Source organism: Nicotiana tabacum, chromosome 6, assembly GCF_000715075.1.
Source record: "Nicotiana tabacum cultivar K326 chromosome 6, ASM71507v2, whole genome shotgun sequence".
In the NCBI taxonomy this organism is placed as follows: domain Eukaryota; kingdom Viridiplantae; phylum Streptophyta; class Magnoliopsida; order Solanales; family Solanaceae; genus Nicotiana; species Nicotiana tabacum.
In genome coordinates this window covers 195,214,383-195,237,643 of record NC_134085.1, presented here as the reverse complement: position 1 = coordinate 195,237,643, position 23,261 = coordinate 195,214,383, and the positions used below count along the sequence as shown (strand labels likewise).

Genomic DNA, 23,261 nt, shown 5'->3' with positions numbered 1-23,261 from the left:
ACTGCTTACGAGCAGATTTGGAAAAGGACTCTGAGTTATACTTAAATAAGGAAAACAACTTAGTGGGTGTATTAGTATTGGCATGTAAGACAAATCCAATTCCTTGGATGATTGCAACTTACTTACGTGGAAAAGCTGGACTATGTCTCGAAAGAACTTGTTCTTAGGCTATCAAGATGATGTCTCTATAGATTTAATATTTATCCACGTGAAAGAAGTATTTTACTTTGTTGATAACTAAAGCATCAGTTGTTTTATTAGTGCATGTGAATAGAAAAGTGAATTCCTCACTACAAATTGCAAATGCAAAAAAAAAAGGGCCACCTGCAAATTGAAATCAATAAGTTGTCATTTCATTTAAAATGAGATTTGACATACTACTTCCGAAATAATAGCAAATAAAGTTATTACTCTTTTCCTTACTTTAACGGAATGAGTCATTTTGAGCTATCCGTAAATACTTCAAGTCTAGTCTTTGACAAGTCTTGAAGTAGGGGGCATTTGTAGGCATGCAAATTTTATTGAATATAAATTCAATAAAATAATTTGGACCATTTTAAATATATTAGTCCAAATGAATATTATGGGCTACCATAATTAAATTAATGATATAAGTCCAATATATATGGATTAAATAAATAAGTCTTAATCCATTGGGCTAGCCCATTTAATTGGGGTAAAAGTGATGAGCCCACTTCATTAAGCCCAAGATGCCATCTTCCTAGAGGCTCAATTTGATGCTACGTGTCAAATGACGTGGCACGCCAAGTCAAGCGGAAGAGCCAATAGGATCATGCCACATGTCAAAAATGACAAGGCATGCCTAGTCACACTAAAATGCCAATAAAATCGCGCCACGTGTGCAAGTGACATGTTCTGGCCAATCAAATGCAGTCATGTCACACTTCCATTTGATTGGTCAGAAAGAGTTTGTTCTTATCACAACTCTTCTCTTCCACAACTATAAATAGGGGTCTTCATAACCTAGAAAAGACACCAGAAATTATAACAAGAAGCAAGAAAGAGCTCGTGGATCAAACGCTGCAAATTCCTCCACCAGTTTCAGGCTTCAAGTTCAAGTTCAAGAAATCAAGTGCAAGTCCAAGAACGAAGAACAAATCAAGGTCACGTTCAAGCTCAAGAACAAGATTATCGTTCGAGGCAACAAATACATATTCAAGATCAAGCTCAAAGGCCCTTGAATTTATTTACTATTGAAAAGAAGAATCAGAGGATTCATAGAGATTGTAACACTCAAATATTCGAAATAAAATACTACGATTGTTGCGATATTTTTCGGTCTTGATTTTATTTTCTCGACGCAAATTTATTGTCTACAAGGTAATTTTCACAAATTAAATTTGATAAATATTTTAAAGATTCGAGAACTAATAGTATATAACAGAAGAAATTATAAATGATTATTTGTAGGAAGAGAATTGATAACCCAAAAAAGGATGTAGATAATTTGCTTTAGTGTGAAAAAGAAGAAAATAAATTGGAAAGTTACAAGACATTACACAAACAAAAAATCAAAAACAAGAAAAGTCAATAAAGAATTTGGAAAGTTACAATATGATTCATGTATAGGATATCTTTAATTTTAAAAGAATGGTAAAAACTAGAAAAAAATAAAAAGAAAAAACTTAAATCAGTAAGGGATAATTTGGACAATATAAATTTATGGTAAGGATAGTTTTGTCTTGAACAAATTAATCTTTTGCTTTTTGGAAGAAGCTAAATTTTTTTGTTTCTTGCAAAAACAGAAAAATTGCTTTGGGTGCTGGCCAAAAGAACTTCTTTATCTTGACTAAGCAATTTAAATTTTTTTAAAAATACTTTTTGAGAGAAAAAATTAATTTTAACCCCCAAAAAGCTTGGCCCAAAGATGCTCTTAGTAGAAGCCAAATGAAAACTCCTGAAAATTGAGGCATGACTGGTCGATAACGGGCTTCGCGAGTTTCAATAAATCTTGAGACTTTCAACAAATGGCTCATCGTTTTTATTGTCCGAGAGACGAAAATGCCCTTTTCCCCGCAAGAAAAACATTTTTGTAAAATAACCGCCAGAATCAGGCCTGCGCTGCGTTCTCCGAGAGATTTGCCCGCCAGTAAAGACCTCCAACTTTTTTGTCTAGCATATCTCTTCGCCATTGAAATTCAGCTGAAAGCAGTTATATTAGAAGATGGATAGACAAACCCTAGCTTCATCATCGTCGTCCAACACAATCAATCCCGCACTACCGCCACTCACTACCTACAATAAGTTACTGCCTCGCTCGCACTCTCTTGCTTCATCTCATCAGGTATATCCACTTTTTTTTTTGGCTCCATCTTCTTTTGTGCGTTTATATGCTTGATTTAGCAGTTAGTACTTGCAATAAGCTAGGATTGAACTCGTGACGTGTGTGATAATGGTGTATATTTGCTGATTCGTAGTTATAGAATTGTCTACTAGAATTTTATTTACTGAGTTGGACTTACAGATTTTATATTGCAGCCACTAGGCCAGTGGTGGATGCAACATACTGATACTGGATTCATCTGAATCTAGTATTGTCAGCGTGGATCATAGACTTATGTGTAAAAATGTACCAAAATTGCAACAAATAGTATATATGAGAATCCATAACTTTTAAAATACAATGGGTTCAATACTAAAAACGTTAAAGGTTGAACCCATAAAGCTTAAATCTAGGGGTGGGCATTCGGTATTTCGGTTCGGTATTTAAGAATTTCGGTTCGGTATTTCGGTATTCGGTTTATCAATTGTGTATACCAAATACCGTACCAAATTATTTCGGTACGGTTCGGTATTTCTTATTTTGGTTAGGTATGGTTTCGGTACGGTTTCGGTTTAACCAAGACCCATTCAGATTGTTGCATTTCAGTGTCAGAACCAATTGAGGCTGGTGAATTTACACTAGTAATAGTTCTGTCACTTTCTAATGTAACTGCAGCTAAGCAAAAGCTAAAAAGGCTAAAGAAGCCATTAACAATATCCTTTTCTAGCCATCTATAAATAAATAAAAAACCATGGCCATTACTACTCAAGTGACAAGTCCACAATTATTTAAATCTTTCCAAACCAGGCCATTTTAACAAGTGCACAATTCTGTGCAACAGTGCAGTATGCACAATTCAAATTTCAAAATTCAAAGGCTCAAAGATGCAACAGATGCAGCACCTAGAGCTCATCTATTGGCTGCATTACCAATTAACAGATGCAGATGCAGCAGTCTTAACCAACAGATGCAGCAGCTTAACAAAATTAACAATAAAAACAATAAATTATCAAGGTGCAACAGATGCAGCAGTCTTAACAAAATTAGCACTTAACAGATGCAGCAACTGTAGCAGAGTTAACTTAACAGTGCAACAGTCTTAACACTTAACACTTAAACACAGTGCAACAAAAACAGTCTTAACACTTAAACATAGTGCAACAAAAATAGAGAGGGCATCCCTCAACAAAAACAGTCTTAATTCTTAAATACGGATTCCGGGAAGACGCGCTAGACAACGCTTAGTATGCTTCCTTAAACCAATTGTTCCATTCCTCTTTGGATTAACATTATAGACTTGACCACAATGCTTGCACTCTACTTTGCGAACTTCTCCGTTATCTTCTTTCACCTCAAAGTGTTCCCAAATATCGGAGCGTACTTTAGGAGCACGGGGCATGATTGCACTTGAACCTAAAAAAATATAAATCATAAGTTAGAATATTATATTTTGATGATAATAAAACAAAACTACAAAAGTATTAAGTATATCACCAAACAAATAGAGTATTAAACTTACCACTCAAGATGCAAGTTGCAACTATACATTAAACAATGATAGTAGTGCTTCCATTATTTTCCATATCTAAAGATAATTCGACCAAATATGTCATACAAATGAAAAAGCATGATATATTATTTTGAACTAAAATACACACAAAATATTAAAGCTTACCAAGCTCGAGTTCCTCAAGATACTTCAAGTCTTCTTCAACACTAATAGGATTCTTCTCTTCTTTAAGCCAATCTTGAACACAAATAAGAGCTTGCACACATTTAGGAGTCAATGAACTCCTAAATGAATCAAGAATACGGCCACCGGTGCTAAACGCGCATTCCGACGCCACACTAGAAATTGGAATGGCCAACACATCACGAGCCAACTCCGAAAGAATAGGAAATCTAGGAGCATGTGTTTTCCACCAATTTAAGATATCAAATTTTTCACTAAAAGGCTTTTGTTCTTCACTAATGTATTTATCCAACTCCGATTTAGCACCCCCACTTCCATTGTCTTCCTTTTGTTTCTTCAAGTGAAGCTTTGTCCTTATTAAAGTTGCACTTATAACACTCCCACTAGATGTATTAGATGTGTTGTTAGATGAAGTAGAACCAGATGGAGATTGAGGACAAGATTCGGTTGAATACTTTTTTAGATACTCTCCAAACAAAGAATTCATATAAGCATACACCTCAACATTTATTTTCTTCCCTTTTTCCTCCCCAAAAAGTTCTTCAAGTGCTCCCTCAACATATTCAAATTTCTTACGTGGATTCAAGACGGAAGCAATAAAAATCATTTTTTTCATCTTTTCAGGCTCGCCCCAATACTTCTTGAACTTTTCTTGCATTCGCTCAGCCATTTTTCTCAAATGCTCATCCTCACTAACTAAACGCATTTTCAAATGACAATAAAGTTCAGATACATCCTCAAAATGAGAATTACAAGTGACATAACATGAACCTGAAACTTTTTTAGTTAGCTCGTGAAATCTTGCAAGAAACTATATCACATTCCTCACATTCACCAATCATCAGATTCAAGAGGACCTGCACTACTACCATCTTCACAAAAATGAGAACATTGATAAGCAGAAAATCCATCATCAAAAAGATGCAACTTGTCAAAGGCCTTTTCAAAGTGTTGTGCCGTATCCAACATCAAATATGTGGAATTCCACCTAGTAGGAACATCCAAACACAACGTTTTGGTACATTCTACCTTTACATATGCACAACACTGTTTAAACTTTAAGGTCCTTGCAGGCGAAGATCTCACATACCTCACAATATTTCTAACACGTGTCACAGAAGCATCAAGTTCTTTCAAACCATCTTGCACAATTAGATTTAGTATATGAGCCATGCATCTCACATGAAGATGTTTACCACTCATCATATTAGTTTTCCACATATCTAATTGTTTAGACAATTCTTTGATTGTGACATCATTTGAAGAAGCATTGTCCACGGTGATAGTGAAAATCTTGTCTAATTTCCATTCAAGCAAACAATCCCTAATAGATTTAGCCATCTCTTCACCCTTATGACTAGTGATAGGGCAAAAATTTAGTATTCTTTTATGCAACTTCCAATCCCTGTCAATGAAGTGGGCTGTCAAACACATATAATTTATTCTTTGTAATGAAGTCCATGTGTCTGTTGTGAGGCAAATTTTTGGTTGTGCTTCTCTAAAAGAACTTCTTAGATTTTCCTTCAATTCACCGTAAACTTCATAACAATCCCTTGTTATTGTTCTACGAGAAGGAAGACAAAATAGTGATTGAATTTTTCTCATAAACTTCATAAAGCCTTCATTTTCTACAAAGCTAAATGGTAGTTCATCAATAACTATCATCTCAATTAAGGCCCTCCTAACCACTTTTTGATCAAATTTCCAAATTGATCCTTCATTATTTTGGCAAGATTGAAAATTTAGCAATGTTTGACTATTATCTTTAGCAATGTTAAGTGGGTATTCTTTGCATCTAAGCAAATGATTCTTCAATCCTGTTGTTCCATTCTTAGATGAATTAGCAGCATAAGCTTGTTTACAATATCGACACCGTGCTTTCCCAACCCCATTAACCTCAAATTTATCAAAATGGTTCCAAACGTCAGACCTAGGTTGCATGGCTTTCCTTTTCTTGGAATCTTGAGTATCAATGGTGTTGGTGTTACTATCTACCGATAATAGGTAAACTTTCACTTGAACCAACATCACTTACTCTACTTGTATCTGCCATCTATACAAAATTAAACAAATATAAACATAAATTAACAATCAACAAATTAAGAATCACTTACAGACTCATGTTTTGCACATTAGTAACATAAGATATAGTACCACTAATCTTAGTTTTCACAAAAGGATTCACTTTCCTATCAGAAAAACCATCCAAACAAAGAATTTGCATCCAACCATTCCACAAAATTTTAAGTCCTATGCTGATTTTTACATCAGTGTACTGTAATATCCTTACATTACCTATAAAGATGAAGATCAAATGGAACAACAACTAATTTCCTAAGTTTCCACGCTGAAATTCTTTAGTGCAACTTGGGGAGGATGTGTTTTGTCCTTGAACTGAATCAAAGCACCAAAAATGAAACAAAATGGAAATAAAAAACCAAGAAAATAAATCCATGATATACCCTTTTGGATTAAAAAAAAAGATAAAACATCAATAGCAAGTCAGCAACAATAAGATTAACAAGACTAAACAAGAATGTTTTTAAGAAAAATGAAGTTTGTAGAGTTTCTTTTATTGTTTGGCCAAAATGGAGTGTGGGACCTTGTGACTTTTACATAACGGAGAATTTTCTATTCATCTTCCTTCAACTGATTGAAGACCATCAGTGGTAGAAACAAGAATCAGCCATAGTAATTGAGTGTATATGAGAAATCGCAAGTTCGCTAGAAAGTAGAAATCGCTAGAAAGTAGAAACATACCTTTGAAAATTGAAACTATCGCAAGTTCGCAATAGCAGCGTCTTCGTTTGCCCAGAATTTGTGAGGGCTGAGGAGTGTGGATCGCCTAATCGGAGCTCGGAAAGACGGAAATCGCCTAATCGGACTGAGGAATTGAGGAATCGGACCGAGGAATTGAGGAATGGAGCGTCTTCGTCTCTTCGACTCTTCGTTTGCTGCTCTGTCTAATAGCCTAACGCCCTAACCTAATGAATGATGAAAAATTAGCTTTAGACAGGGTGGGCTGGGGCTTTGGGCTTTGGGCTTGGGCGTTGGGCTGGGGAGTACACTGGGTCAATAAGAAAATTAGAAAAATGTCTTTAAAAAAATCGGTATTTCGGTATACCAAAATTTCAAATATCTAATACCGAGGACCGTACCGAAATACCAAAATACCAAAATTGCAATACCGAATTAGACCAAAATACCGAAAAAACCGAAACACCGAATTAATTCGGTTCGGTTCGGAATTCGGTTTTATGGATTTTATGCCCACCCCTACTTAAATCTTGAATCCGCCTCTGCACTAGGCCCTCGCAAACTAAAGGTAGGCTATATGCTTCATTCCTACGATTAGGGGCGTTCATAAAAATCCGAAAAACTGAACCAAACCGAAAACCAAACCAAACCGACCAAAAAAACCGATACTTTTTGGTTTGGTTTGATTTTGGTTTTGAATTTTAAAAACTGATCAAATTTAGTTTGGTTTTGGTTTTAATCAGAAAAAAACCGAACCAAACCGACTATAGGAGTAGCTATTTTAGATTTATTATTAAACCTATATATATGTATATTTCTATACAAAGTTTCAAAAATTTAATGGTAAATGTTAATAGTTTGCACTTTTAGTATAGTTCTTTACCTTTACATTCTAGTTTGATTGGTAGTTTTCTTTTGTTAAGTGTAAGAATCCATTTCTTGTTAAAATAATATATTTTTAATCGAGTCCTTAAATTATTCATCACTATTTAATTTTGATTCAATTATCATCAATATATCTTGGTAAATAATAGATTTCTCAAAGGGCAATTGATTTGATAGTGTTACGTTGAAATGTGGTCTCCGAAATATGTGTGTGATAATGTATGTTCTTATATTTAAGAAAAAACCGAAAACCCGATAAAACTCGATATAAACCGAATCGAGAAAAAACCGACTTAATTGGTTTGGTTTGGTTCTAATATTTGAAAAACCGACTTACTTGGTTTGGTTTCTTTTTAGGGAAAAACGAATCCAAACCGAACCATGAACACCCCTACCTACGATGATTACAAAGGAAAGACAATGACAAAGACATCATTTTAGGGAATAGACTAAGCCATCTTATAGAAACCTTTAATGATCTGTTAGTGTGTGTTTCTTTGTGGAAACTGTACTTCTTTAAAGCTCATTTGAATTATTATGAAAAGTATTAGTATCTACATGCACAAAGGTTTTGAAAAAACATGTAAGTGTTCCCTTGTCCTTTTTTTTTTTGGAACCCCAGGAAGGGTGAAAGATGAATTAAGGAGTAGGTTTTGAGGTTTTATTTACTGACTTCTAATCTTTTATCTCCGACTAAAAAGTTTCCCATTGCTTACTTCTTTCAACAGTAAGCCATTCCTACTTCAATATCAAGAGTTAATCAGGTAGATGCAGGAAGATTGGACATTGAAATGTCGGCCATGCTAAAGGTACAGTTGGTTAAGGTCTTCTCTTTGATGAAGGTACATGTAATGCAACCTTCTAAATTATTGGGGAATTCATCTCTGCATTGTTTGGGCGATCTGATAAAAAATTGATATACATTCAATTTGCTTCTGTTTCTTCCCTTTGGGATTAGTCAGGAATGTTATTTCAATATGAGTCAGAACTTGATGCTTTCTTGGAGTTCCTTATCTGGCGGTTTTCTATCCGAGTTGATAAACCTACGCCGGGTAATGCGCTAATGAATCTGAGGTATAGAGATGAACGTGCAGTTGAAGTAAGAGGAAAAGGTTGGTTATCTTCTTTTACTTAATCCTTTTGTTCCTTTATGTAAGTTGCTGCTAACAAGCTCTTCTTTTACTGTTCAAATGAATAAAGTTGCTCTTACAAAAATCCTTTTTCTGTATTAATCAGCTGGATACTATGTCATTATTTACACTATTTTCTACAACTTCTGGTGTTGAAATTGTCCAAACTTGGAACATCTAATGTTACTAATCCTTGGGAGTTGGGGCGTGGAGAGACTAGTTGAAAAACTTTTAAAATACTTAAGTTGGCATGCAGGCATTCACTTCGATTTTGAGGCTGAGTTCATTGTTGATAGCATGAATAGGAGCATTTTCTTAGGAAAAAGAGTTACATTGCATGCATTCAGCCCTTTTCCTCCAGATAATGGTACCACCTCATTTTAACATATTTTCTTCTTCCATGGTTGGTCCACCATATTTTTTTTATTTTTTTTCTGTATGATAGTGGTCCTGAATCTCCCCCTTGGTATGTCTTTCTTTTGTCCTTTGTAAAGGGCAATAGGAGATTTTGTCTGTCTGTCAAACAGACATCATCTATTTGGAGTTTTTACTGGAAATATCTGATTGAGATGAATCTGAAAGCAAAGCATTTCAAGTCCAAATTGACTACCATGTATGGACTCTCATTGATTACTTAAGATAGCTTGATATCCCTGAGAGCTGTAAATATTTACTTTTATAGAAATGCTCAACTTTTCAGTAACTTTGGAAGCCAAATAGTATTTAGCAAGTGTATAATATCAATTGGGATGGAGGGACTTGAGGAATTGGCTTGGAAATCTTGCCTGTCGTAATTTCTACTTGAAGTTGCTAAGGTTGACAGCTTGATGCAATTGAATCTTTCTTTTGATCATATACCTCTCGCATCAGCCTTCATAGTTTCAATTGTAGTTTTGCTTTTCTGCATATCTTAGTTCGAACGGGATTGGAGGGACCTGGACTTACTGTTGCTCAAAAGATATGGTACTGTCGCTACTGTTGGCGGTATATATGTGGGGCCATCTTCAATCATTTTCTGCTTTTCGGAGATGGGGTGACTCTGAGCGGATAGTCCTCTCTTCTTCACTTTCCCTAGTTTTTTTACGTGCTCGTGTCCGTGGATACAAATATATGATTGTTAAGATGCTCTTTGCTATCTGCACTGAGATAGGTGGGATTAATGTGTTGTGAATTTGGTATAATGCAATTTGATAGAACTTTCCTTATAAAGCGGAGATCATTTTATAGACGAAATTGAGAAGGCATGAATGCTCAACGACATAAATAAGGTTAACTTTTCCTGCTTCCCGAGATACATAAATCTGAACGGTTCAATTTTAAATCTTAAGTTGATGTGTTGCCTAGTAAAAATTGGTCATCCATAATAGAATTGTTGTAGTAGTAATTTTATGAGAAGAATTTGAACAGGTAAAATAGTAACTTTCAAAACATTGACTTGTTAATGTTGTGGCTGCTACAGAGGTCTTTGGCACGCCGAGCAACAACAACAACAACAACCCAGTATAATCCCACTTAGTGGGGTCTGGGGAGGGTAGTGTGTACGCAGACCTTACCCCTACCCTGAGGTAGAGAGGCTGTTTCCAAATAGATCCCCGGCATCCTTCCCTCCAAGAACTTCCCACCTTGCTCTTGGGGAGACTCGAACTCACAACATCTTGGTTGGAAGTGGAGGTTGCTTACCATCAGAGCAACCCCTCTTTGGCACGCCGAGCATGGTTGTTAATACAACGGATGGAGGGGATCTATAAAGCAGCATCTTTCAGCAATCTACTTATATTTCTTTACACAGGAAGGTATATCTCTGATTGTATATCTTTTTTTCGTGTTATTTCTTTTGAAAGCATTGTTGGAAATATTTTTTGCTTTTAATCTTTGGTTGCACATACTTTTCTTATTTCTTTCCGTTGCACGACATGACCACTAAATTAAAGAAAATAAAAGGATAGACGAACTCCTATAGCAGTTGTATTATGTCATACTACTGATTTTAAAAAAAAAAAGAAAAAGATGAACTTATGCTACTTGAATTAGTGCACTAGCTTAACAATGGACATGCGTGGAAGAAAAGCAGAGCTGCAAGGCCGTTTGCTTTATCTTATGTGTTTACTAGAAAGTAACTTGTTCATGGAGACTAATGAAGTGAATGTAATTGGATATGTAGAATGCTTGGAATATGCTGAATAAATGGACCCCGTCACAATTAAATTTGCTCCTGTTTGATTGTATCCGCTAGTATATAGTGGTTACTCCATTCTTGTTAGTAAAAGGCCATTTTTTATGTTACTTAAGAAAGGGCCTCGTCTAAATTAAGCTGGTACTTCCAATTTTAATCTGTAACTGTAGTCAACTACTATCATTTTATCTATCATTGTCTTGCTTGGTCGGTTCAAGCATCGAAATTATATGCATCAATCAATTGAGAAGGGCCAGTTCTTGGGTTGGGGGTTTGGGCTTCCCAACTGTTAAAGAGTGGTGCCACATCATTGTAATGTTGAATTTTTATGGTATAGCTCTTTGTAGTCCCTTAATTGATTTTAGTAGCAGTATATCTGGTTTATGGTTTGTCATGACTTATGAGTTCATATATCAATAAGCCGGTGTAGGTTTTTAGTATTGAATTCTCAGAGTAAATGCAATGGAAAATTAACTGGTTAACTCCAAGTAATAAATTTCTGCATTGTTGTTATTCGCTGCCAACTAGGTCGAGCCAAGTTTTTGGTAAAAATTTGTTGCTGGACATTTTGAAATTTCTCTGTCCAGTGAAACCAGATATGTCTCCCGGGATGGCTTTGTTGTCCAGGAACAGGGTGAGACAAATCTCGAAATGATTGGCAGTGACTATAAAATAATGATGATGTTCAAAGGGTACTTCACCAAGGAAAAGGTAAAATAGCACAAAATAGAAAATACAATATAAAAGGCAAAAAGACTTAAGTTAGACAATCTACATGCATTCTTGGTAGAAGATGTTAACTGATGAACATGCTCGTGCATCCGTTGATTGCTATGAGGGTCCTGTACATGTGACATATTAAAGGGTTTAACTGTTGAGCATCCCTGCATGTATTGACTGCTATAACTATCCTGTACATTTGATCTTTAGATTGACTGGAATTAAGAATATAAGAGTGAAGTTACCTATCAATAAATAAAAAAGAATATAAGAGTGAAGTTACCTATCAATAAATCAATCAATAAATAAAAAAGAATATAAGAGCGAAGCTAGAAAATGTACCCAAGGCAGACAAAAGCTTGGGAATTTAAGTGGAGCAGGGTAGAGAGGAAGACTCATTACCCACCGAGCTTCGAACCGTGTGCCACTACCTCTCGGGGATTTCTCTGTTATGAAAATAAGCGGAAGTTAGAAAATCCAGATGCATTATTGGTACCAGGAGTTAACTGAGCATGCCCGTGCATGGATTGACTGCTGTATGTGTACTGTACATGTGACATTTCAAATAGGGTTTAACTTTTGAACATGGATTGACTTCTATGGATGTCCTGTACATGTGCCCTCCAAGGGACAGCCCGGTACACTAAGCTCCTGCTATGCGTGGGGTCGGGAGAAGGGCCGGACCTCAAGGGTCTATTGAATGGAATTAAGATTATAGCTTCCTATATATTTTGGAGATTTACTGATTATTCTACATGTATCAGTGGCATGCAGGTATAGGAATATCATTGAAAGAGCTTTAAGAGCCAGACTTGTTTATTGGAGTCCACATATGAACAGAACAGTGAGCTTCGAGTACATGAATCTCCAATTGGTGTGGAATGAATTTTCTGATTGTCCATCCATTAGTAGAGTGTTGCAGACTTTATATGGTCATTCCGAAGTGAGGAGAATATTGATGACAAATTATCTGAGAATCTATGTCTGCAATTTCTCTATCAATTATCTGTTAGGATATTGGTCCTTAACCTTATCAAAAAAGGGAAAGGGCCCTTAAAGAGCGTTGCTATGCTTTTAGCTTTTTTACATGCTTCCAAAGGGCTAAAAGATCTTTTTTCCAGCTAGTGTCATGCCTTGCTGGTGCCTGGTGGGTATGGGGATGAAGATGGTGCTCCAAAATTGGTCTTCTGCCGTTAAAAGTTATAGTTACTATAATTGTTTCATACGAGCGCAGCTGTTTAGCTAACAATGCGAATGGAGGTACATTCTCAACTGTTCTAATATACAGGAAATGCTGCTCTTGCTTCTTCCCCTTCTCAATTCAACATCTGTCAAGAATTTTATTCGTCCGTTCTCAAAGGACAAATCTTCAGACTCTTCAGTGGATGACACTTTGTGCCCAATCTGCCAAGGAAAGCCAACAATTCCATTTTTAGCTATCCCTTGTCAGCACAGGTACCAATATTGCATGCTTACAATTATGCAGTAGAATGGCAATGCATTGTATCTTTCAAATGTTCATGTCTTCAATAGGAACTCTATTATATTGAAGCTTAATCAAGATATGAGCTGAAGTAATAGGTTGAATTCACTGAAATTGCAGAATGACAATCTTATACTTATGCATGCATATTGTATATTTGGAGGTTTAGCCTGTACATAGGTATAACTTTATTGTTTCAAAGAAAAGAAACCTTGAGAGTTGAAACTATATAAAATGTTTCAGGGTTGTCTAGAAAAATAGTTTATCTTTTCAGAGCCTCGCATCCTCCTATATCCTTAAAATGAACTTCACATCCAGTGTTTTATAGACAACCATGGCATTCAAATCTTGGAGCTAGTTAAATTCTCAACTCAAGAAGCGGAACTGGAAGAACACTTTATCTCTCCAATTCATTTCCAAATAGAGTCAGGGGCTTTACCCAATCAATGAGTCAAAATAGGGAAATATGTGAACATCCAGGTAGATCTGATCTGATACCCATAATAAGTAAGTTGTCGTGTACAAACCAAGTTTAGACAAAGTAACTCAAATATCTATGGTAGTCAGTCCACTCTTAAGGCAATTGTATCTTTTGATATTGCAGAGGGGATATATCTTGTTTCTTCATCTTGTCATCCATTTGGGTTGACGTCATTCATGTGTCCATTTCTTGCTTTAGTGTGCTGTTAGTAACTGTTGTTCAGTGAGTTTTATGTATCTCCATTACTATACAGCTACTGTTACTACTGTCTTCAAACACGTTGCTCCGCTGCTCCGTCTTTCCGGTGCCCCCAGTGTGGCGAAGCAGTTGCTGCGATGCAACGACATGGTGGTTTGGTCAACAACATTAGTCAGAAACAATAATTGTTGTCCAAGGTGAAATGAAATGACGGGAAAGGCAAGCTTCAGTCAAACTATGGATCAAAAGTTGCCCAAAGATAACATATTGAACTAGGAATCAAGATCCCTCGATAAAGCAACTTGTTCTGCTTTATTGAGTGCATTCATTTGTTAAAGTTTCTTGTCTCTTTCAATGTGGCCTTTCTTTTTAATCTCATTTATATGCTTATTTTAGAGATTCTCTTAAAAGTTTGATCAGTCACAGGTCACAATTGATTCAATTTTTTTATCAAATGGCTCAAGCAGCCTTTTTAAAGTTTTGGTCAAGAGTAACATCCTAATTAAAACTTAAAAGAATAGACAAAAAAGAGAGAAATCTTTCATTTCCTTACAGTTTCAGATTGTAAGCCAGTGTGCGGTGTGTTACTGAATCTGCATGTAAAGTTGCCAAGTGATGTGCAGGTTATAACGCTTTTAAGCTGATAATAGCCGTTTAAGTATTTGAGCAGTAAAAGTTCATCATAACGTGTGATTTCATGGGGATTTAGACCATTAATCCTTACCTTTCTGTTCTTTCCATGGGCTTATAGGTAATAGGTGAATGAATTGCATTAAAGGTAAGTCCTCTCAATTTCAGCATCGTATTTCCTTTTTCTGCTTCTTTTTGGTTGGGTCTACAAGGTCAAAAAACCTCAAATAAAAACTACACTTGTCCATAATAGCAATCTAAGCTCGAAAGATAGGATAAAAAGGGTGTATGCCGTCAGCAATAAGACTCCTGAATTGGTCCGACAGGTACTTTATTATTGGAATTAGTTATATATGCTGACCATACAATAAATTGTTTTCACCATCACTGTAATTAAACCGAAGCCTTAGAGCAACAGCAGAGATGTCTCCCGTGTGACCATTGATGCTTACATTATATATGGTAGATTGATAGGATGTCTATATTACACTTTTGGGGTGCAGCTCTTCCCTATGTGAGTGCGGGATGCATTGATTGTTATCAGGTTATTTAGAGTACTTGTAATTGCTTTAAATGATCCAGTCTTGTAAATATTTTCTATAGAACTTAAATTCTTACTAATTGTCACCATTAGCTTTTCTTTTCTTTTTCTAGTCACCATTAGCTTTTTACTCGTTGTCAAAAAGTTGTGGATAGCTTCGTACTCTGCGTTTACTCTAAATTTGTTCTACCTGCCACGGTTATTAGGACGAACACCTCAAATCACTCTTTTGTTTTTATAGAAGAACCAATCTATAGAGGAGCTCAACTGGCAATTTTAGAGGGTTAAACATGCAGTATAGCTAGTTACATTTTAATAACTCAAGTAAAAAGGGCTTCATATATATGTTTTCTTTAGCAGCCACCTAACAATGGGATGAGAAAAGGTAGCGTTAGTGTATGTGTCAAGGGGTATCCAGATAGCCCAATTTGGCAACCATGACCAAACAAAACGAGGCAGTAGGCACGCGCATGTCGAGAAGTATTGGTTTGGCTACTATCAAAATTATTAAATTTAGCACTAAGTAATAATTCATATAGCAAGTTGCACGTACACATATCACGTACGTCTTTTTCTTTATTCAAGTTTTGTTTCTGAACCCAACAAAGTAATTTTAGCCGAGGGCTCGCTGGGTACACATTTGGACAATTTTTAGTTAAAGTTGAAAAAAAGAGTATTCGAAGTTAAAGTTAAAAGAGTATTTGAAAGTTTATCATATCTTTTCTTCTTTCCATTAGGCGACACAAGAAATAAGGGGGCATTTGCATCTATACCTGTTTTTTGGGTCATGTTCTAATTTATACCCGGTTTGCAATTTTTTTTTTTGAAAGCGTACCCACTTTTCGCGTAACTTCAGGCATACAGCCTTGAAGTAGCAAAGGCAATCACCAAACTTCAGCATTCTAGTAGACGGGCTTGAAGTAGCAATATTCTAGTAGACGGGCTTGAAATAGCAAAAATTGCTGAACCAAGTGTTGGCTGAAGTTTTATTTGTAATGGTTGAACTTAAGCATTCTAGTAGCTGAAGTTTTGTTCTCCATTTGTTGAACTTAACATGTTTTAGCTGAAGCTTTGTTATGTTTGTGATGAACTTCAGGGTTGAAGTTTGTTTTGTATTTAATAAACTTCAACATTCTAGGAGCTGAAGTTTTTATTTATATTTGCTGAAGTTCTAAAACAACAATATTAAGATCCAGTTGTTTATATTTGCTAAACTTCAGCATTCTTAAAGAGAAAAGAAGAAGAAGAAAAGGAGGAAAAGAAAAGAACGCAAAGGCCGCAGGAAGAAGGAGGCACATGAAATTGTAAAAATTAGGATATAAATTAAATAATTTTAAAAATATGGGTATAGGTTAAATGGGCGACCAAATAGGGCGTCCCGTGCAATTTTTACAGAAATAAGTTTAATGAGATAAACTTTTTAATTGAGGTTAAAATTGACTAGGATACCATGCTATTGTCTTCTTTCACTTTTTACTTGAAAATAAATTCTCTCTCTCTCGAGTTTTAACTAATACTTGTAAAGGTTGTTCTATTTTAACATCGATTATCAAGGGCAGCAACTGAGAAAAGTACAAAACGTCCGGTATAACATCAGATCTTTTTGTGATAGTATTCATATATAACAGTTGTTCACTATAAAAGTCAAAGTTTTCTCGAAATCGAATTTTTATGTTATATTATAATATATATTCTCAATAATAACACTTCACTATAACAACCAAAAAGTAACAAACAACACTTATAGAAAGCTTTGATTGTACATGGTCGTTTACTTCTATTACCTATGTGAAATTAATCCATCCACTTTTTCCCACAATTATACGTCAAAATGACTACGTAAGAGTGTACGAGTTAACTGTCTTAGCCGAGTAAATGTCATACAACTAGCCGTTTGCTTGAGCAATAAAAATTTTGTTTCAAGGTGTTAGTTACTTGGACGTTAGAAAGTAACCTCTCAAAACAGGAAAACAGACATCATTACTAAACTATATATGAACAAAAATTAAAGTACGCAGCAGATATTGATAACGTGTAATTTCATTACTTGTGAAAGCTCCACGTAAATAATCTTATAGTATAATTTTTTTTTACATAATCAAGTTAAAAGTTGATCGGTTAGTATACTTGGGAAAAGAGAATGCTCTCCTTTAGATGATAATAATATGATATGACCTAGCTATGAAGGCAGCTCGATATATATGTATAGCTAGTTAGAGAAATAAACAATCCCAAAGTTACCACACCCCCAAATCAAGGAATTAAAACCCCACGAGCATTTGTTTTTTAATAGCCTGAAAACACTCCCCCACCAGCCTTTCTTGCCCCCACTTTTACAATAAAGCTAAAGCAAGAAATTTTTCAAAATAAAGAAGAATAAGTACACATATAATTGAGCGATCGATGGAAGAGCTAGCTATATAGAGAGGAAAACAAAAAAATTAACAAAAGCTAGTCAACCCCACAAGTAAGAAATACTACTAAGTAAATAATTTGAAAGGGACATATTGGTTTCTTCAACCTCTTGTGAGAAAAGCAAATACAGCCCTGAAGGCTTCAACAAAGTTTCGTTTTGGTGCTCACACAAGGAAAGAAGACAGACAAAGCTAGCTAAAAAGAAAGAAAGAAAGAAAGATAGGATTTTTTTTCCCCTTGAATATTAAGATGTGCTTATTTTTCTACAATAATCAGCAGTAGAAAACTGATGGCTGGAAACCCTACAAATAACTGGTGGAGCATGATGATGAACGGAAGCATGCATCCCAATCATGAATCTCAGCAGTTTTCTTCTTCTTCTTCTTCGTCGTCGTCTCAGCATTTTTATGGATCTTCTAATTATTTGGCTGATATTAATATTCCAAGCCATGATTTCCCTCGCTCATGGAGCCAGCTACTTCTGTAAATCTTCTTATCTCTTTTGGTTTTTCTTGGTCACTATAGTCAGTTTAATTTGTGTACAACAACGAACCCAGTGAAATTTCACCTATGAAGTCTGAGGAGGATGGAGGTGTACGCAGACCTTACCTCTACTTATGACGGTAAAGAGACAGCCAGTTTAATTTGTGTAGAGGGTTTAAATATATGTTACCCTAAACATTTGTATGGTTATCTGGTGAACAAGAAAAGATTGAAAAATCATCATCGCAATCTCCCTAACTATTTCTGTTATATTTCCTTTTATGTGGATTATGTGTGTTTATCCAAGTCATGAGTCATGGTGTTTTGACTTGGTGAAACTTTAATTTTTCTTCTTCTTATTTTGTCCCTATTAATTTAAATTGCAGGTCTGGATTATCTGGTGAACAAGAAAAGTCAGGTATGAGTCATTATCATCAGTATAAGAAGCTGCAGGAGAAGTGGGAAGAAGTCCAAAGTTTGAATTCCATCAATCCATCATCTTCTTGTTTTAGGGTTCCTGTTGTTGATGTAAAACCACAAGTAGTGGGCCAAGTATTGTACGGTAATTACCAAGATTTGCCAGCAGCTTCATCACCAGCTAACTCTTGTGTTACCACAACTTTAAGCGATAATATTTTGAACTACTCTGGTAATAAAATTACCAGTAAGGTGGAAGCAAAGCATCAACATCCAGACGATTCATCTGAGGTAAGAAAAATAGGGGACCATTAGTCTATTATACATGGTTGGTCGGAATTATATACTGATTATACAGCTATTTTTAGTTTAAGTAGTTGGATGAACGACTGTTTAAGTTTATTTAAATTTTTTTTTCATGAAAAAAAAGGGAAGTAAAAAGTGAATTTTTCATCTTATCTTTGCATAAAGTCATTAAGTACATAAGTAACATTGGAAAAGAAAAAGGTAATTTTATGATAAATGCCAAAATATTCTATCATTAGCCAAACGAATTAACATAATAAAAGGAGAGTAATTCAGGGGTATTTACTCATTTTGCTAGTTGTCACTATTTTCTCTTTTTAGTACGTTCCCATATGTTTAGCTTAATCTATTTTTTTTTTTTTTTTAAACTTTGAAAGTGTAACAGCACAAGCAGAGGAGGGGTAACTAAGAAGGCTAGAGTTCAGCATTCCTCAGCTCAACCATCTCTCAAAGTAATATAATTCTCTATTAACTCCTTATTCCTCCATTAATCTTTAATTCTAATTCACCGTAATTAGATATTTTGTTAAACAAGTCTCTTGCACCTGCTGATCGAGCAAGTCACCGAAAAGCTATATTGCTTAGACTCTCCAAATATGCTACTGTATTCGTGTCGGATTCTCCAAAGATGCTTGAGAATTCGACATGCACCTGTCGACATTTTTGAAAAGTCCTAATAATGTTTAGCTGAAAACTATGCATCAAGAATACATGGAGTCCTCATTAATATGTAGTTTAATATTTTTTATATTTGAAGCTGCAGGTAAGAAAAGAGAAGCTAGGGGATAGGATAACAGCACTCCACCAACTTGTTTCTCCATTTGGAAAGGTAAACTAAATTAAACTTATTCTTGTACAGTCTCTTAATTTGTGCTACTTAGCCAGCAAGGAGAATTTATTGGACTCAAGAAATACTACAGCAGTAAACTAATTAATTTAATTGTGCTGACAGTTTATGATGAAACCCATAAAAGGAGATTACAGAAACAAATTTTAATCTTTCACTTTTGCTTTAATATATATACCCATGAAGCCTTGTCTTTAAAGTTATTAGCACAAAAGAAGATCTGACTAAAAAAGAAATTAAAGAGAATGAATTTGGGTTAATGCTAAGGCATGGCATATATGTTTACTCTTTTGCAGACTGACACGGCCTCCGTCTTGTCAGAAGCTATTGGCTACATCAGATTCCTTCAGGGTCAAATTCAGGTTTCTCTTCTCTCCCATTTCTTTCCATATATATATATATATATATATATATATATTGCGATGCGATGCATGACGCCCAGGCATACATGCCCTCGGTCTAATGGCTTCGATCGAGCAACTTGCATCTAAAGATTCGATAATTCATATGAATCCACAATTCACACAAAGTATCACATTTTGTTATGTTCTTTATTGATGTAAAAGCCCAGATATTCGTTTTCGAGAGTCATTCATTTCCATTTATAAATTTAATGTGCTTTTCTAAATATTTTTATTAAAGAGAAGGAAAAAAAAATTATCTATGAAATTACTTCCTCTATTTTATTTTAGAGTATGGCATTATTTCCTTATCAGGTTGTCTCAAAAAGAAAACACATTTTTGTATTTAAAAGAATTCTTAATTTTAAACTTCTTATTTTACTATATAATACGCTTGTGTAGCCATAAAATATCGTGATGCATATGATCACAAGTTCTTAGGATACTTTCAGCATGAACTAAAAGTCTTTTGTATTCTCAATTTTACATTTAATCAAATATCGTTTTATAAAATGAAATAAAAGGCATAGTTTCCAACAGCTTTTTTGGTTAAAATTTCTTTTTATGTCGTGCACAACATATGCAGGCATTGAGCTCTCCATACATGGGCAATGTAGAAGGAAGCATGGGTCACACTCACCAACAATCTGTGAGTATATATATATCGATCTCATGAGTTGTTCTTTTCTTCACATTTTCCAATAAACGACCAAGATTCCCTCCTCTTTCACATCCATCATACACGTGCATGTGACTAATCATAGTAGTGGATTATTAATTGATTAATTATGAAAAATAACAAATTTATTCAAGAAAAAATAGTTGTTTACTCCCCAAATAAGAATTTGATGATCGCTGCTTTATTGGATCCCTCGCCAAAAAAGCAAGCTTTGAGATGCTTTGCCTTAGTATCAAAAATTCTTTTTCAAAAGAAGTTGTCCTATAAGGTGCAAAAGTTGCCAACTTTATGAAAAACAATTATTGAAGTTTTTGAACGACATCATCTTTTAAAAAGACTTACTACAGTATTATTCTGCTCAAGAAACGAGCGATGAATTTTTTTAAATGAGTCCCTTTATTCATACTTGCACTAATAACAACAATTATCAAACAGCTTCATTTTTCCCGGCAACTATTAAATCTCCTTCAATTTTTTCATAGTTATATGATTTTGAAATAAATTTTGTAGGATTCTCAGGTCAAGGATTTGAGGAGTAGAGGACTGTGCTTGGTTCCTATTTCTTGCACACAACATGTTGGAAATGATACTGTTGGCGATTATTGGGCTCCAGCACTAGGGGGAGGATATTTATAAGACCAAATTATGTTAGTTCGGACTCTTTAAAATATTGTCGCACTCTGGATCATCCAATACGCATTAATTTTGAAGGATCCGACAGATACCTAGTGACAATTTAAAGAGTCTGAACAATATAGATCACAAGCCAAATTAACGTTAATGATGATGAAGTGATGATATGATGGAATATATGATATAACATCAGAAGCAGTCATTCTCAATATATGCTGCTGAAGTCAGGGCTGACTGTTGTTGATGCTATATATTTTGCATTTCTAGGTAAGTGTGTAGGAACAATGATAAGGTGGTATTTTATGGTCAATGGCAATATGATCATTTTATTTCATGAATAATTATAAACAATATAAGCTAGTTCACAAGTGTTGTATATGTATCAATTGCTAGGATAAAGAATATTGAGCTTTCTTTTTCAAGCAACAGTACTAAACCTATTATTTTTGAGTTCCATACAGCTTCCAAGCTAACCTACGCAAATATGCAAGGGGTCGTATGTGATCTCGCCCAACTATGCCTCATAAAAAGGACACGCGGACGTTACAAATATAATCTGAGTATTTAGCCCAGAGTCGAACCCACAAGGAATTAACCTATCAATTATTATCGTTAGACTTACTAAATTCTATGGAACCAACTTTCCAAACATTCTGAATAACAATTGAGGATGTTTCTACTAACTAAGAACTAATGTAAATAAGCGACTGAATACTAACTATGATTAAGTTGTAAACAATTAAGAGAAGGTTCTAAGGTTATGATTTTTCCTATTGATGGAATCCCTTCCGGTTATGTTTCACATAGAATTGCCTAATCATCTCTATCAATCATGAACACTCTTATTACCGTAAATCTCTCCCGAGTAATCACGATAATTTACTAGACATACTCTCCCGAGTTACGCTAGCTGGCTTTAATTACAGCTCACTTAAGATTGCACCCAAGGCTTCGTTATCCCTAATCTCGCCTATAAACTCTCAGTTATTGATCGCTCATATACTTTGGAAGTGGTGTTGTTCAACAATTACCTAAATATGCACTCTCTCCCGAGTCATGCACACTAAATAGGCACAACTAATTGAGGATCCTATCAATTAACTACAACAAGAACATAGTTGAACAAATAGGATTAAACTGGGCAAACTATATTAACATAACAAGAATTTCATCCTTCAATAGGTTCCATCAAAACCTTAGACTAAATATTTAGCTACTCATACTAGTGTTCATCATAACAATATTCAAATTCATCACAAATAGTAAAAACAACAGGAAGAAAGGAAGAATTCGATGTTGAATTCTCCTCCTTGCCTCTTGCCTCTCCTTGCCTTGAACTAAGCGATGAAAACCTTGATAATGATTCCTTGGGCGAGATGGACCTTCTATAGGTTAAGTGGATTTACTCCCGAACTTCCATGTTTACCCCCGAAATGTAATTTTTCGGAACTGGGCTAGCGCGGTCGCGCTAGTGGCCGCGCATATGGCCTATCATTCTGCCTCGACATTCTGGGCTAGCGCGGTCGCGCTAGTGGCCGCGCTAGTCCAAGTCTTCATTTCATCTCTTCTTTCTTACGTACTCAGCTCCTAGGATTTTTCTTGCTTCAACTTAGCTCCAATCACAGTTTTAAGCCCTCATACATGCTACTCACTCCTGCAACGTGTGAAATTCATAATCAGAGCCAATTTATCATCATTTAACTATATTATAACAGTAAAACATAATCAAGCTGGGGCATATACCGTCGCCAAATTACATAAATCTAGCATATTATCAACATCCCATACTTAAATCATTGCTAGTCCTCGAGTAATCCACCACGCTCTATAGAGGTTCCTTCACTAAGCATTATTCCCTAATGCATCACACCAAGAACAAATCACATAAGTTACTCCTAGTAGTGATCAATCTTTGCCTCAAAAGCCGACTCTCACGTGTCGTGCAATATTCATACTTACTCAAATTACTCTATACAGAAGTCAAAACTTGTCTTTCCTTCGTGAATCACATGCCCTCACATCACATAAGAGAGTAGTTCCACATATAATGATATTTAGAACAATTAGGAACTTAGATAGACAAAATTCGCTCACTCTCAAAAAGA

General features: G+C 35.3%; 2 protein-coding genes across 10 annotated transcripts; both read left to right on the top strand.

Annotated features, from left to right (window-relative positions):
• The first annotated feature begins 1,913 nt into the window (after nucleotides 1-1,913).
• Nucleotides 1,914-14,281, top strand: LOC107809268 (peroxisome biogenesis protein 2). Of its 8 annotated transcripts, XM_075256341.1 has the most exons (8): nucleotides 1,914-2,305; nucleotides 8,348-8,461; nucleotides 8,578-8,731; nucleotides 9,006-9,116; nucleotides 10,209-10,542; nucleotides 12,407-12,486; nucleotides 12,764-13,097; nucleotides 13,860-14,281. In XM_075256341.1, exons 2-5 carry the CDS (start codon nucleotides 8,411-8,413, stop codon nucleotides 10,253-10,255), a joined length of 363 nt encoding a protein of 120 aa, XP_075112442.1. In that variant the 5' UTR covers nucleotides 1,914-2,305; nucleotides 8,348-8,410; the 3' UTR covers nucleotides 10,256-10,542; nucleotides 12,407-12,486; nucleotides 12,764-13,097; nucleotides 13,860-14,281. The 8 variants fall into 8 exon arrangements, 5 of the variants coding, with proteins under 5 accessions (XP_075112442.1, XP_075112441.1, XP_075112443.1 ...); XM_075256340.1 differs by having other exon boundaries at nucleotides 12,407-13,097; XM_075256342.1 differs by lacking the exons at nucleotides 9,006-9,116; nucleotides 10,209-10,542 and having other exon boundaries at nucleotides 1,915-2,305.
• A 3,056-nt stretch (nucleotides 14,282-17,337) lies between these two features.
• On the top strand, nucleotides 17,338-21,578 carry LOC107809269 (transcription factor bHLH112-like). Of its 2 annotated transcripts, none has more exons than XM_016633874.2 (7): nucleotides 17,338-17,873; nucleotides 18,260-18,581; nucleotides 18,974-19,048; nucleotides 19,354-19,425; nucleotides 19,740-19,805; nucleotides 20,431-20,493; nucleotides 21,034-21,578. In XM_016633874.2, exons 1-7 carry the CDS (start codon nucleotides 17,680-17,682, stop codon nucleotides 21,157-21,159), a joined length of 918 nt encoding a protein of 305 aa, XP_016489360.1. In that variant the 5' UTR covers nucleotides 17,338-17,679; the 3' UTR covers nucleotides 21,160-21,578. The 2 variants fall into 2 exon arrangements, with proteins under 2 accessions (XP_016489360.1, XP_016489361.1); XM_016633875.2 differs by having other exon boundaries at nucleotides 17,354-17,873; nucleotides 19,360-19,425.
• The last annotated feature ends 1,683 nt before the right edge of the window (nucleotides 21,579-23,261 follow it).

Coding starts and splice junctions, on each gene's coding strand:
- LOC107809268 (XM_075256338.1), top strand. CDS start 8,411: ATGTCGGCCATGCTAAAGGTACAGTTGGTTAAGGTCTTCTCTTTGATG. Junction 8,462..8,577: donor AGGTCTTCTCTTTGATGAAG/GTACATGTAATG, acceptor CTTTGGGATTAG/TCAGGAATGTTATTTCAATA. Junction 8,732..12,406: donor AGTTGAAGTAAGAGGAAAAG/GTTGGTTATCTT, acceptor TACATGTATCAG/TGGCATGCAGGTATAGGAAT.
- LOC107809269 (XM_016633874.2), top strand. CDS start 17,680: ATGGCTGGAAACCCTACAAATAACTGGTGGAGCATGATGATGAACGGA. Junction 19,806..20,430: donor TCCTTCAGGGTCAAATTCAG/GTTTCTCTTCTC, acceptor CAACATATGCAG/GCATTGAGCTCTCCATACAT. Junction 20,494..21,033: donor GTCACACTCACCAACAATCT/GTGAGTATATAT, acceptor TAAATTTTGTAG/GATTCTCAGGTCAAGGATTT.